At 46.4% G+C, this 15,962-nt stretch overlaps 2 protein-coding genes across 2 annotated transcripts in view; both read right to left on the reverse strand.

Moving 5' to 3' along the window:
* The window catches only part of LOC131397267 (myeloid cell surface antigen CD33-like), a 295,514-nt gene that overhangs the window by 113,569 nt on the left and 165,983 nt on the right, over positions 1-15,962 (reverse strand). The window lies entirely within an intron of this gene.
* LOC131397929 (sialic acid-binding Ig-like lectin 14) overlaps positions 1-15,962 on the reverse strand; it is a 44,641-nt gene that overhangs the window by 7,263 nt on the left and 21,416 nt on the right. Inside the window, exon 4 of the mRNA XM_058531035.1 lies at positions 3,143-3,185. Within this exon, the coding sequence (XP_058387018.1) occupies positions 3,143-3,185 (43 nt within the window). The remainder of the gene's footprint in view (positions 1-3,142; positions 3,186-15,962) is intronic.

Here is a 15,962-nt window from a genome sequence, read left to right on the forward strand (position 1 = left end):
TGGATTCTTTAGGGTTTTCTATATGTAAAATCATGTCATCTGCAAATAGTGACAGTTTCACTTCTTCCCTTCTAATTTGGATCCTTTTATTTCTTTTTATTTGCCTGATTGCTCTGGCTAGGACTTCCAATACTATGTTAAATAGGAGTGGTGAGAGTGGGCATCTTTGTCTGGGTCCTGTTCTTAGAGAGATAGATTTCAGTTTTGCACCATTGAGAATGATATTAACTGTGGTTTTATCATATATGGGCTTTATTATGTTGAGGTACTTTCCTTCTATACCCATTTTATTCAGAGTTTTTATCATAAATGGATGCTGTATCTTGTCAAATTCTTTCTCTGCATCTATTGAGATGATCACGTTTTTTATTCTTATTTTATTAATGTAGTGTATCATGTTGATTTATTTGTGGGTATTGAACCATCCCTGCATCCCTGGAATAAATCCCACCTTATCATTGCAACAAAAAGAATAAAATACCTAGGAATAAACTTAACCAAAGAGGTGAAAGATCTGTACACTGAAACTATAAAACATTGCTGAAAGAAAATGAAGAAGACACAAAGAAACAGAAAGATATTCCGTGCTCTTGCATTGGAAGAATTAGGATAGTTAAGATGTCCATGCTTCCTAAATTAATCTATAGATTCAATGCAATCACTATCAAAGTTCCAACAACATTTTTCACAGAAATAAAACAAAGTATCCTAAAATTTATATGAAACAACAAAAGACCCCAAATAGCCAAAGGAATCCTGAGAAAAAAGAACAAAGCAGGAGGTATCACACTCCTTGATTTCAAAATATACTACAAAGCTATAGTAACCAAAACAGCATGGCACTGACACAAAAACAGACACACAGATCACTGGAATAGAATCAAGAGCCCAGAAACAAACTAACACATCTATGGACAGCTAATTTTTGACAAAGTAGCCAAGAACATACAATGGAGAAAGGAAAGTCTCTTCAACAAATGGTGTTGGGAAAACTGGACAGCCACATGCAAAAAGATGAAAGTAGACCATTATCTTACACCACACACAAAAATTCAATCAAAATGGATTAAAGACTTGAATGTAAGACCTGAATCCATGAAACTTCTATAAGAAAACATAGGAAGTATGCTCTTCGACATCAGTCTTAGCAAGATATTTTCAAGTACCATGTCTGACAGGGCAAGAGAAACAATAGAAAAAATAAACAAATGGGACTACATCAAACTAAAAAGCTTCTGCACAGCAAAGGAAACCATCAACAAAACAAAAAGACAACAAAACAATTGGGAGAAGATATTTACAAACTATATACCTGATAAAGGGTTAATTTCCAAAATATATAAAGAATTCATACAGCTCAATAACAAAAAAACTAACAACCCAATTGAAAAATGGAGAAAGGACCTGGACAGACATTTCTCCAAAGAAGATATACAGATGACCAACAGGCACATGAAAAGATGTTCAACATCGCTAACTACCAGGGAACTGCAAATCAAAACCACACTGAGATATCACCTCACCCCCATCAGAATGGCTATAATTAACAAGACAGGAAACAAGAAGTGTTGGAGAGGATGTGGAGAGAAGAGAACTCTCATACACTGCTGGTGGGAGTGCAAACTGGTGCAGCCACTACGGGAAACAGTGTGGAGATTCCTCAAAAATTTGAGGTTAGAACTACCATACGATCCAGCTATTCCACTGCTGGGTATTTATCCAAAGAACATGAAAACACAAATGGGTAAAGGTGTATGCACCCCTGTGTTCATTGAAGCATTATTCACAATAGCCAAGACTTGGAAGCAACCTAGGTACCCATCAAAGAACGAATGGATAAAAAAGATGTGGTATATATACACAATGGAATACTACTCAGTCGTAAGAAACAATGAAATCCAGCCATTTACGACAACATGGATGGACATTGAGGGTATTATGCTAAGTGAAATGAGTCAGAGGGAGAAGGTCAAATACTGTATGGTCTCATTCATAAGTAGAAGATAAAAATAACAACAAACAAACACATAGAGACAGAGATTGGATTGGTGGTTACCAGAGGGGAAGCGGGGGGAAGAGGGTGAAAGGGATGATTAGGCACATGTGTGTGGTGATGGATTGTAATTAGTATTTGGGTGGTGAACATGATGTAATCTATGCAGAAATAGAAAGAAAATGGTGTACACCTGAAATTTATACAATGTTATAATCCAATGTTACCACAATAAAAAAAATAAAAAATAAATAAAATTACTCCACATGAAAAGTTTGTTAAAAGTAATAAAGATGCAGAGCAGTACATACATTATGATCTATTCCTATGTGTGTGATTTTAAATGTATATGCATAGGTTATATTTGAGAAGATAACTAAGAGGGAGATACACAAGGAGCTGAATACAGTTTTCTTCTTATTACATTTTGCTGGTACTGAATTGCATTTCCCACAAATTCATATGTCAAAGGCCTAACTCTCAACATGATGGTATTTCGAGGTATCTGGATGGGCTTTTGGGTGGTGATTAGGGTCAGATGAGATCATGAGAGGGGGGATGTCACGATGACATTGGTGCCCTTATGAGAAGAGACTCCAGAGCTGGATCTCTCTCAGTCCCATGAGGACACAGCTAGAAGGCGGCCATCTACAAGTCAAGAAAAGAGCCTTCACCAGGAACCTTGATCTTGGGCTTCCAGTGTCCAGAACTATGAGAAATAAATTCTTGTTGTGTAAGCCACGCAGTCTAGGGTATCATGTTACCTCATCCTGAGCACACAAAGGCTCATTTTGTGTTTGCCGTTTTAAACACTAACATTAAAATGATTCAAGGAGGCTGGAGGAGTAGGCAGGGTCCAGATGCTAATGAGAATGAGGACAGGATTTGGGACAAAGTCGTGTCCTTAGCATGGGGACAGCACATCCATTGGGCATGGAAGAAGCCGTGAAAACCCCCTGAGGACAGAGTCAGTGGTGGGGGAAGGCAGGTTGTAAGCTGACAATCAAGTTGGGGACTTTTCACCTCTGCTGTCCACGCACCTGGCCTGAGCCTTTCTCCCGTCTGCGTTCTGAACCCCAGCTCTGCTCTGAAGGGAGGAAACAGACCTTGCATCCACCACACCCCCAGGGAGGAGAGGTTGCACCCTACCTGTGCCTTCTTTCCAGAACGCACTGATGGTCAGGTTCAGGGGCTCAGCTGGACAAACGGACATAATTGTTCCCTTTTCAGTGGCAGGAAGCTGTGGATTGGCCTCTTTCCCCTAGAAACCTTAGAAATAAGAGGATGCTGAGTTGAGTGTCCTCTTTCCTCCCTCCCCAGAGCCAGCTTGCAGGAACCAGCACCCAGTATCCCAGACCCTGCCCCCCCTCCCTTTTCCCCATACCCACTGCCCTCGGGGATCTGGCCGTCCTGGCCTGGCACTCACAGGACACATTGAGCTGGATGGTCCTCTCTGAGCTCATGCAGGCTCCCAGGAAGGTCACTCAACAGGTGAGGTTGATGCCGTGGTCCTGGGGTCCTGGGGCCCTGGGGCTCTGGGTTGAGAGTGAGCACCAAGGAGTGTGGAGTCTTGGGGCCCAGGGAGCTGAGGGCGTCCCTGATCCAGGTGAAGGTGGGGGGGGGCCCATCTCACAGGCCCATGGCACTGTACATGTAATGTTCTTGGGGTGGCCAGATTCTAGGGTCCCCTGGATGTGGATGTCTGGTGTCTGTGTCAGAACTGAGGAGGAGAGAGACAGAGACCCCAGGCCTGGAGGTAGGAAGCCCAAGCATGACCTTAAGAGCAACCTCTGCCTCAGGCCAGCCAGCTCCTCCCCAGCCAGCCTCAGCATCTTGTCCTGCTAGGTCCCCCTGCATCCCTCCCAGGATGAGAAGCAGGGAATCCCCTCCTGGCCCTGCCCCGGGGACCCTCAGAACCCAGCCATGTGTCCTCTCCTTGACCCCCTTCCTTACCTGTCACATGCACAGAGAGTAGGTTCTATATGTAATTATATCTCACAAAAGATCCTCTCTCTACCCTAAAGATGTATTTCCCATTGTCACTCCTCCTGGCGTCTCTCATGTCCAGGCAGCAGTCATTGGTACTGGGGTATCCAAGGAGGTGGAATCGGCCCTGGGTGTCATCCTGCACTTTATGATCTGGGTTGTTTGTGGCCACAAGTGTATCCTGGTATTGATATACCCATTTTTGGAATCAGTAGCCATGAGCTGGGGTAGAGTCATTCCAGCCATCCTGGGAATAGACGACAGTGCAGGGCACATGGAGGCACAGGACCTCCTGTACCATAACAGACCTCTGCACTTGTAGCCAGAATCTCCCATCCTGAGCCAGGGACCCTGTGGGGAATTGAAAGTCAGCTGCAACCTGTGACCCACCCACTACCTCTCTCCTTGACCCACTCACTTGCCCACAGCAGGGGCAGCAGCAGCAGCAGTGACATCTCTGGGGTAAGAGCCACAGGACCTTGGTGTCACAGGACTGAGGGGAAGCCCCAGCAGGAAGCCCAGGCTGAGGTCAGAAACATGACTCACAGAAGAGGAACTAGGCAACCATATGCTGTAGGAGCTGGCGTTGTCATTGGAGAATAACCACTTCTACTTTCCAGATGGGGTCCCAATGAGGGTCACACAACAGTAAGGAGGCTTCGACCTGCTGCTCCTGGCTCCCTCTCCATGACCTGTCCTTCCCGCAACACTGTCCACACCAGGAAAGCAGGCACTGCCTGGCAGTCACAGCTTCTAGATGCCCCGGAGGGTCCGTCTGCCAGGTGTGGACTCAGGAGGGGCTGGTGAGGGAACCTGGATACAAAAAAGATGGGGAGGTGTCCCCCCACCCCCAGGAGAGGAAAGTGGAGATTAATGAATGAACGAACATGACAATGGCATTTTGAGCATCTGCTCCTTCCAGGGGAGTAGAGTCACAGGGGACAATAAGACAGACTTTGTCCGTGTCCTTGAGAACTTCTCTAACACCTGAGGAGGCAGAGAAACCCCAGGCCCTTCCAGCTCCTGTTGGCACAGTGTATGATGGTGGAAGCACAGGTAGGTTCTTATAGGTACCCGATTGCTCTGTGCAGCCAGAAGGTGAGCTCCCAGGTAGAAATAGTAGAGTGGACGGGATCAGGATTCCAAGGGGGTCACAACGTGACCCCCATGAGTGGTCCTGGGGCATCCTGACCTGCTCACAGCCCCCTGCTCCAGTCATCCCTGATGTTGACTGCACAGGCCAGGCCTGAGACATGGGCATTTGGAGCAAGATCACAGCACAGTGTGACTTTTGGGGGGAAGCACTGGCTTTGGAGGCAAGGGGCCTTGCCCTTCTCCCCTCCAAGCCTCAGTTTCCTCATCTGTCCTCTGGAGGGATCCCAATTTTCAGCCCTCGTCTGTGGGAGAAACTAACATGAGGACGGAGCTCGGCATTTTCTGCAGACGCAGGTGTGGCCACCCTGCAGGTCAAGGATCTGGCCCTGCCCATTCCTCAGTGGTCAGTTTGAATCCCACCTTCAGCAAGAAGGACTGCACTGGGCCTTCCTCGTTTGAGGCCTCCAACGAGGTCGTCAGGGGCATGGGCTTTGCAGCCAGATGGCCCTGGGCTCAAGTCTGTCTCCCTAATTCTTGCTGTGCTGCCTTGGGAAGGGGCTTACCAACTCTGTGCATAGTCAGGTGCCTATGCACATGAGGTGTTATGGGCTGAATTGTGTCACCCCCGAGTTTCATATGTTGAAGATCTAACCCCTAGTACCTCTGAAGGTGATTGTCTTTGGAGATAGGGCCATTGAAGAGGTAATTAAGTTGAATGAGGTCATTACAGTGGGCCCTAATCCAATAGGACTGGTGTCTTTATAAGAAAAGGAGATTAGGACACAAAGGGAAGACCAAGTGAAGACACAGGGACAAGAAGGCGACCGTCTGCAAACCAAGAAAAGAGGCTTCAGAAGGAACCAGCCCTTCCAACACCTTGATGTAAGATTTCCAGCCTCCAGAACTGTGAGAAAATGAATTTCTGTTATTTATGCCACATAGTCAGTGATAGAATGTTATGGCAGCCTCATGAAATGAAAACATAGAGTCACCAACAAGATCCAATGTGTTTGTGCAAGTAAAGTTCTCTGAGCAGTGTGGTCTGGTCCACAACGGACACCCTCCACACAGTGGCCAGTGGCCAGCCTGCAGTGTGGGGCCGCGCTGAGAGTGGGAGTAGAAAAGGGAAGGGAAAGGTTTGGTAACCTAGGAAACCTCTGCTGCTCCTCCGGGCACGAGCTCTGAACTCTGCAGGGCTCTTACTTCACCCTGGCCACCCTTCCCCTCCTCTCCCCAGGACAGGACAGGCCCCATGGTCCTCTGCTGGGGCTGGTCCCTCTGCTGGCTCTGCTCATCGCTACTCCTGTACCCTGGGCACCTGCCTCCCATCTGTTGAGAATAGTGTCCTTGGGGGTGGGGCTGAGGTGAGGCTGACCCTGGAGGAGCACTAGTGGGGCCAAGAGTGGGAAGCAGAGACACATTCACAGTCTGGCGTGGTCAAGGCTGATCCAGCAGGGAGGATCGGGCTGTGACAGCCCAAGGAGGGAGTGAAGAAGTGTCTGGAGGATGGACCGGGTGAGAGGTAGATCATGAATAAGGTTGTCTTGGAGGTAAGTTCATCCTCCAGAAAGCAGGCCCAGAGCCAAGGATGTGGGTGTGAGCAGACAGGGAGCCCCTGCAGCTCCCCCTGCAGCCCCCGGCCAGTGCCTTTGCCTCAGTCAGCTCTTCAGCCTCTCAGCTCCAGGGTCCAAGGAAATCTGAGTCTGAGCTCCTTCAACATTTCTCTCCTTCCTCCTCCTCTTCCTCCTCCTTCTCTTGTAGGGAAGGAGATGGTAACTGAGCCACCCAATGAGCTCTGCAGCTAACATTTCTCCTTGCTGTCCCATGCAGGGGACCCTGGTTCCCTCCTGCCCAGGTCCCTTCATCAACATACGGGTTTCCAGAAAGACATCTCAGGAGCTTCCTCAGGGAGCATAGGGTCTGTTCAGGAGATGGAGTATCCAAAATGATGCCCCTTCATGGCTGTAATAAGCCCAGGAGCATGGGAAGAACTTTCCAGACACCTCTGAGGGGTCCCAGCATGTCCCATGAACTCCACTCACAGCCCCATGGCATCTTCACAGCAGGACCAAGGGGGTGCTCCAGGGACAGAAGCCATTTAGCAGCTGGGCCCCCCACACTGGCTGTGACCTCAGAGCCCACTCTTCTTTGCCCTCTGCTTCTTTGCCCCCCATTCCTCTCAGATGAGTGCACTTCCCTTCTCACCTGTCCCGGCTTCATGTCTCAGTCTTTCCAAAGTCTGAGATCTCACCTTCCCTGTCCATTCTCTGATGCTTGGTTTGAGTGTGGACACAACTGCTGTTCCAGTTACTGGTCAGCAACCAGGGTGGTGGGGCCGCAGGGTCCGCTGGACTGTGGGCAGCAGGGACCAGTGGATGGTGACGTCAGTAGGCAGGGGAGGTGGGTTCTGAGAATGAAAAGGTTGCCCAAATAGCAGTAAGTGGCCAAGAGTCACAGGGCACCCCGACATTTCTCTCCCTCTGAGACGTTGCGTCTAGCTGGCCTGAGAACCAGGGCCCCAGTCTTCCCAGGGAGCCAATGGCTGATGCCTCATTTGTGTGTCTGTGGTGTTTGTGTATCTGTGCCTGCATATATATGTATGTGTTTGTGTGTCTGGTCTCTATGTGTGTCTCTGTGATGTGTGTGTCTCTTTCTTTGATCTGTGTGTATGAGTGTGTGTGTGTCTGTGTTTGTGGTTTCTGTGTGTGCTTGAGATGTGTGTATCTGTATGTATATTTGAAGTGTGTATGTGTCTGTGTGTGTGTCTATATGTGTGTCTATGGTATCTGTGTGTGCATATCTGAACTGTGTGTATGTCCTTGTAAGCGCCTATTGTGTGTGTGCATATGTGTACATACTTAAATGTCAATTTCTCAATGATAATGTCCATGGACAACATACTGAAGAGTATAATCCATCCCATATTCCCTACATATCTTTCCTGTTTCTTTTTTCTCCTAACCCCTTATCACCAGTCAATATAATATATATAATCTACTTGACTATTCTTTGCCTGTATCTCTCGTCATTAAAATGGAAGCTTCACAAAGGATCTTGTATTTCTTCCATTTACTGCTGAATCCACTCTGCCTAGAAAATTACCTGGCATTTAATAGGTGATCAATAAATATTTGCTTTAAGAATTGCAAGGAGATACAAAAGAAGCAAAATGAGATTACTGGCCATCTCCAGTGGAAAACTAGGCATTCTTTAGAGCACACCCTTCCCGAGTTGTCTGATTCTGGCATTTTGTTGCCTTTGAACTATTTTACAATGTTATCATTTGTAGATAATTAACAGCAATGTAAATAGTTCATGTCCATAGACATGCACATTCTGTCTTCTGGGGGGTGGTCACTTGAATCCCTCCACCAAGCCAGTTTCACATGAATTCACAAATTCATTTCAACATTACTTTACTCCACATCAATTTGTGCTTCTTCCATTTCTGCCTGGTTCTCCCATTGAGTTAAAGAAAGCAGGGAGTTGCTGAGCAACGGATATAAATTTCATTCATGCAAGAGGAAAATGTTCTACAGGTCTGCTGTACAACATAGTGCCTGTAGTTAACAATACTGTACACTTAATACTTTGTGAAGAGGGTAGATCTCAAGTTACTGTTCTTTTACCACAATAAAAAATGTCTTTAACCCATATTCATTTTATATCCTTATGAGAGTCATGATTTTACTTTTTTTTTAATTATCCTTTGATAGAATAAATGAAAAAGTTTATGTCTGCCTCTGTGCATGTGTTGGCTTTTTGGTTTGTGGTGTGTCCTAGGCATTAGAAACAGGTCCCTCTGGGCCAAATAAGATGGACCATGCAACACCTTGGTCTCATCTTAAAGGATTTTGGCTATTTCCATTTGGGCAACTGGGAGCCACTGAAAGGTTAGAAGCAGAAAAGGGACACCGTTGGGTTTTTAGAATTCGCTCTGGCTTTTCTGTGGAAAACAGATTGGAGGTGGGCAGAAAGCAGGGAGAAGACGAGTTACCTTAACTGTGTATGTTAAGTTCCAACTATAGAAAGGGAGTCCTTGGTGGCAGGAATGTGCGCTGTAGACTCTCACAAGTGCTGTAGACTTGTTTTGCGTGCAGTGATGATAAATTACATAGTTGGTGATGGATATGTGCCAAATGACAGGCTTCCCAAATCTACATACGGGTAAATAAACAAGTATCAGAATCTTGCATAAAGTATTGCTTTAATTTTGGTAAAGAAAATTACGTATACATATCTTTCCTCTCCTTCCATCTACTCACTCACAAATATAGTGAATAGTTTGTGAGCCCATAAGTGAGAGGTGAACAAGTTTGGGTGTTTGTTTTTCTGTGTAGCGACAGGGTCAACTCAGCACAGTGCTTCCCTGATGTGCAAATGTGGGTTGGGGGTAGGGAGAGAGGTTTGGGAGACAATGATCATGGTGTCTCAGTGTCTGGCACTTCCTTTTGAGCTCTTTTATCCAGGATCTTCCCCTGTCCAGAGGGGCAAAGGAGCTCAAGTTTTTCTCACCCCTCCTTTTGAGAGGCCCCCAACCCTGCCAGGAAAAACAGGAATGAGCTCCTAGAGCTGTAGAATGCTGGCTCTGAGGGTCATGAGCTGGGGAACAGTGTTCTGGTGTTTGAGGGACTCAGATAAAATGTTACCTGGGGAAGGCCCTGATTACCTGATGTAGTATATCCTGGAGATAACATAGCAGAGGAGCAAGCCAGTCCCCACTGGGCACTCCTGAGCAGAGTGAGAGCCTACAGAGGGGCACACATTAGGGACTATTGAAAAGGCATGAACTTCCTGTTTCCAGCCCTAACAGGACCCAGACTTCCTGCCACTTCGTGACACTGGGGCTCAGGACATCCTGGGTTAGTAACTGCAGGAAGCGTCTGGGTAGAGCTGGAGTGGGAGCCCTGCAGTGGTTGAGACCGCCTAGCGACAGACCAGACGGCTCCAGACAGAAATGTGAGAAAACTCAGAAACAGGAAAAACCTGTCCCAGACTGAAGGTGAATATCAGCTCAGATGGAGAAAGACAGAAAGCATTCTGCTGTTGTTAAGGCTGGGTGGGGGACAGCTACAAAATTAAAAGGAAGGTGTATTTCTCTTAAGGTCCTCCAACAGCTGTATAATACCATAGTAACCCCTTCTTTGAGTGATTAATGCTTTCTAATCAATGATGCCCCGAGTCTGGCTTTGTTATTCCATCTAATTACTGGGGACACCCCTCGATAAACTGTCCTTACCTCAGGACAGCACTCAATCCATAGTTAACACTTCTAGGGGATGAAGAACACAAATCTGAGGATGGTGGCACTACCTGGAAGGTCCTGGATACCCCTGACCAGCATCATTGACCTAGGATCTTACCAAGTCCTTCCCCAGGCTCCTCTCACTCTGCATTCGTGATTGATAAATATTTGGCCAGAGGGGTCCATCCACCAGGAGGCACTGTGAACCCTGGGAAGACCCAAACTGGGGAGCTGGTGTTGTCCATGGTGCTGAAACAGGTCAGGATTGTAGCTCAGGTACCTCCCAGCTCTGCAGAAGGGTCTGAGCTGAGGCTTAAGGTCCCAGTTTGGGGTCGGGAGCTCAAAGAGTTGGGGATGGATGGAGCCAGGGGAGGAGCAGACAATCAGGAGTGGGCGGTGCTGGTCTCCTCTCTCTATTCCTTCTCCCACCTCTCCTGTTTGCTCTCATGCAATGTCCATTCTGTGGCTGATGTCGGTCTGCCCCACCTCTCCGAGCCACAGGGGCAAGGGGATGTTATTGCTGAGGTTTTCTGTTTACCAGCCTTTGTACTGCTCCTCTAAATAGCTTGCTTCATGCCATCCCCAAGGCTGAGGCGTTCACTGCAGAGCTTGCGTGGTGAGCAGGGCTGACTAACTTGGATTCCTTCTGGTGCTTCTGCGTGGAGAGCAAAGAAGGGGGTTAGAGGAGGAGAGTAGGGAGGATAGGAGAAGGACAATTGGGTCCATGAAGTGAGTTGATTCTGAGACGACAAGTATTCATTCTTTTATCAAATGTTTCCCAAGTTCCCACTTATTCAATTATCCAACAAATATATCACTTATTGGTTGCTTTCCAATTCTACTGAACACACAAACAGACTTATGTGTAAAATACTATTATTTTACAGAGAAAGAAGCTCAGTTTCAGAGAGGTTAGGTACTTCCCAAGGTCACACAGCTACTGATCATGGTCTCTCTGAGGTCTCCTATGTACTGGGCACTGGATTACAGAAAGTGTTTATGAAAATCTACTTCTTCTCCTGTGTGTCTCCTTTACTCTCACACTACTATCACACTCACAACTCTTCTGACACTAGGTGTGTGGGGGTGTTTTTCTCCACAATAAGAAATTCTCTGTGACACCAGCTGAGTGTTGCACAATTGAAGTCAATTCTGACACTCTCTACTTGGAGATAGCATAGGAATCCACAGGTTAAGGGCTCAGTCCCACAAGATCCGCTCCCCTCTTCAAACCCCAGTCTTGAGTCAAGGTTGTCACCTCTGCTGCTGACCAGCTGAGTATACATTGGAGGTTCTAATGGTCCCCTCCATGTGTTCAATTAATTTGCTAGAGTGGCTCACAGTATTCAGGAAAACAGTTTACCTACTGTGTACCAGCTTATTATACAAGGGAATGATAAAGGATATAGATGAACATCCAGATGGAAGAGATGAATAGGGCAAAGTAGGTGGAAAGGGGCAAGGAGCTTCCATTTTCTCTCTGAATGTACTACCTTACCAGCACCTCCATGTGTTCACCAACATGGAAGCTCCCCAAACTCCATGCTTTGGGGATTTTTTTGGAGGCTACCCTGCATAGGCATGATCATTTATTAACTGCATTCCCAGCCCCTCTCCAGTCTCTGGAGAAAGGAGTCATGGATGAAAATCTCCATCCAGGAGCCCACCAGGAGTCACCTCATTAAAACAAAATACAGTGCTCTCACTCAGGAATTTACAAGGGATTTAGGAGGACAACCATTTTCTGCTGCAGACACATTTCTCAGCTCTAGATTTACTGCAACATTTCTCAAGAGTCTTTCTACTTCCTGTCCTCTCATTCTCTCTTGATGTCACTCCAATCAGGATATCTGCCTCTACCAGGCTACCAGATCTGCTTTTGTCAAGATCAGCTGTGATACTACTTAGCTAAATTTAAATGGTTATTTCTCAGACCCTATTCTACTAGACTTATTAGAATCTTCATTAGTACTCTCTCGTCCGAAACTCCAGCTCCCCTTGGCCACCAGGATCCAACCCTACACTCTCCTGGTCATTTATTCATCCTCACTTGTCTTCTTGCTGTTTCCACCTTATCTCCCTAACTCTAAATGCTGGAAGGTCCCAGGGCTTTGTCTGTGGACCTCTTCTCTTCTTTGTGGTTTCATCTACTATCAGACCTTGATGTGGAGGACACGCAAACCTCTGTGTCTCCCATTTGGACCCCTCTCCAGAGGTCCAAACTTTTGCCAACTACTTGTCATCTTCACTTGGACGTCTCAGAGGTACCACAAACTTACAGCAACCAAAATAAAGTTTGGCAAACCACCAGTTTGGAAGGAATATTTTCAAGACATACATCTGACAAGGGATTGATCTCCATAATATATAAAGAACTCACACAACTGAACAACAAAAAAACAAACAACCCGATCAAAAAATGGGCAGAGGAAATGAACACACACTTCTCCAAAGAAGATATACAGATGGCTAATAGGCACATGAAAAGATGTTCAACATCATTAATCATCAGGGAAATGCAAATCAAAACAACACTAAGATATCACCTCACACCTGTTAGAATGGCTATAATCATCAAGACAAAAAACAACAAATGTTGGAGAGGATGTGGAGAAAAAGGAACCCTCATACACAGCTGGTGGGAATGCAAACTGGTGCAGCCTCTATGGAAAACGGTATGGAGATTCCTCAAAGAATTAAAAATAGAGATGTCCTATGATCCAGCCATCCCACTACTGTGAATCTATCCAGCGCACCTGAAATCAACAATTCAAAGAGGCTTATGCACCCCTATGTTCATTGCAGCATTATTCACCATAGTCAAGAAGTGGAAGCAACCTATGTGTCCCTCCACTGACGATTGGATCAAGAAAATGTGGTAAATATATACAATGGAATACTACTCAGCTATAAAAAAAAGACAAAATCGTCCCATTTGCAACAACATGGATGGGCCTGGAGGGTATTATGTTAAGTGAAGTAAGCCAGAAAGAGAAATACAAACACTGTATGATCTCACTCATATGAGGAATATAAACCAACACATGGACAGAGAAAACTGTATTGTGGTTACCAGGGGCTATGGGGGTGAGGGGTGGGCACAAGGGGTAAAGGGAGACATATATATGTTGATGGACAAACAAAAACGTACAACCCAAAATTTCACAATGTTAAAAACTAATAAAACATCAATAAAAAAATAAAACAAAATAAAATAAAGTTTGGTGCCCTCTTGAAAATATACTCCTCTTGTAGAGTTGGCAATTTCAAGAATTGACAATTCAATTCTTTAAGTTGCTCAAGGCAACCACATTGGAGTCCTCTTTGGTATCTATGGACATTTATGGACATCTATGGCTATCTGTGACTATCCGTAGAAATCAATGGAGCTATCTTTGTGTATATGAACATCTATGACTTCTGTTAACATTTATGAAATCTATGACATCTATGGAGTCATCTTTGACATCTATGGACATCTATCACATATAATGACCTCTATGGCATCTATGGAGTCATCTTTGACATCTATGGACCTCAGTGACATCTATAGAATCATCTTTGATAACTATGGCCATCTATGACATCTTTGAAGTCATCTTTGACATCTATGGGTAGAGGCAGTAAGCTATCTTTGATCATTCTCCACACATACTCTATCACTCCATTAACAAATCCTGTTGGCTCCACCTTCAAAACGTATCTAGAACCTAACTTCTGACACCAGGTTCATCATTCTTACCCTGGAGCATGACTGTGGGCCATGCTGGGGAGATGTGGTGGGCAGACTGCATGCCAGAATGTCCACATCACTCACCGGGGAAGCTGGTCCGGTGGCAGGGTGGATGTCATCCACACCTGCTGCTGTCTTGGCTTCTTTCTTCCTGCAGCTCTTCACTCTGGTGGGAGACACTTGGGGTGAACTCCAATCTTGATGAACAGGCATGTGTTTTCTCCTCTTCAGCAAGTGGAGAAGCGCACCCTTCCCCTTTTATCCAGTGTTCAACCTCTGGGTCCTTCCACCCACCATAGGAACTCAGCCTTCTCCAGAAGGACACGGTCCATGCGACACCTACTATCTAGCACCTACACTCCTGTCCAACAAACTCCATCTCTTCCATGACCCAGGTTCTAGTGCATCCAGGGTCTTTCTGCTACATCCTCCAAACTGGCCCACAGCAGGAGCGTGAGGCTCTGGGCTCTATGTGCATTCCAGAGAGAGAGAGAGAAACACAATCCAGAGAGCCCTATGGGATGCTGAAATGCTTTGTTCTTCCTTCCTTCTGGGGAGGCTGTCTGAATCTCCTCTCCTGTCCTCCACTGACCCCAACCATGAGAGTCAAAGGTGGTCTTTAATGCCTCCAGAAGGGAGTGGCAACTGAGAGTTTTCAGACCTTCAGGTCAGACTTGGACAGTTCTTCTGGCCCTGCCTGGCCATACATCCTGTGAACCTAACATCCAGGGTAGAGATGTGTTTCAGGGCATGAATTGTCAATGGTTTGATGGACACCACTGAGAAAGACCCAGTGGGACTCACTGTCCAGTGAGGGGACCAGATGCCTTTACCCACAGAGATAGAGCAGTGAGGGGACCTGGGCTCCAGAGAGAGGTCAGGGTGAGGGTGGGATATTGACAGTCAAAAAAGGGCCCAAAGAGATTTTTGGGGCAATGAAACTACTTTGTATGATACTATAATGATGGATACATGTCATTACATATTTGTCCAATGTTGTTGTACATAGAATGTACAACACCAAGAATTAACCCTAATGTCAACTGCTGACTTTGGGTGATAATGACATGTCAATGTAGATTCATGGGTTGTAACAAATGTACCCTCTGGTGGGAGATGTAGATAGTGGGGAGGCTGTGCATGTGTGGGAAAGTGCCATGGGTAAATGGGGACTCTTTCTAACTTCCTCTCAATTTTGCTGTGAACCTAAATCTGCTGTAAAAAATAAAGTCTACAAAAATGTTTCCCCAAGGCCTTCAGTGACTGAAGGAAGATAAAAAGTAATTTTAGGATGGGCAGGGAGGAAGTTGCTGGTCATCCGGGCAAGATGGATGTTGGAGGTCATTGAGGGAGGAGGCTTAACAGTGTCTTCTCACGTCTAACCGCAGCCCCCCACCCCAGCCCCACCATCTGAGCTCTGAAAGTCCAGGTCTGACCTGACCTGGAAGAGACCCCACCCCAGTTAATACACCTGGGTGTGGACTCCTTCCTACTTGTGTCATCCTCTAGGCAGACACCGATTGCTGGGTTCTCTGGTGCACCTAGGATGAGAAGAGGGGATTTCCACCTTCAGTGGAGAGGGTCGGGTGAGATAAGTTTAGGTACACATCCCAGCCCCAGGAGCCAAATAAATTGTGGAGGGACAGGTCTTGTGTCCTTTAAGTCCCCTACTCAGCCAGACCACCAGGACAAAAGCACAAAGCGTCCGCAGTCTGGCTCTCTGCCCCCTACACTCTCAGGGACCCAAGCATCCTGGCTCAGCACTCACAGATGACATTGAGGTGGATGGTCCTTTCCATGGTCACACCAGCTGTGGGGAACTTCACCTGACAGATGAAGTTGGTGCCGAGGTCCTGGGACTGTGGGGTGAGAGTGAGCATCGAGGAGAGGCGGGTCATGGGGTCCGGGGA

This window comes from Diceros bicornis, chromosome 34, assembly GCF_020826845.1.
Source record: "Diceros bicornis minor isolate mBicDic1 chromosome 34, mDicBic1.mat.cur, whole genome shotgun sequence".
In the NCBI taxonomy this organism is placed as follows: Eukaryota; Metazoa; Chordata; class Mammalia; order Perissodactyla; family Rhinocerotidae; genus Diceros; species Diceros bicornis.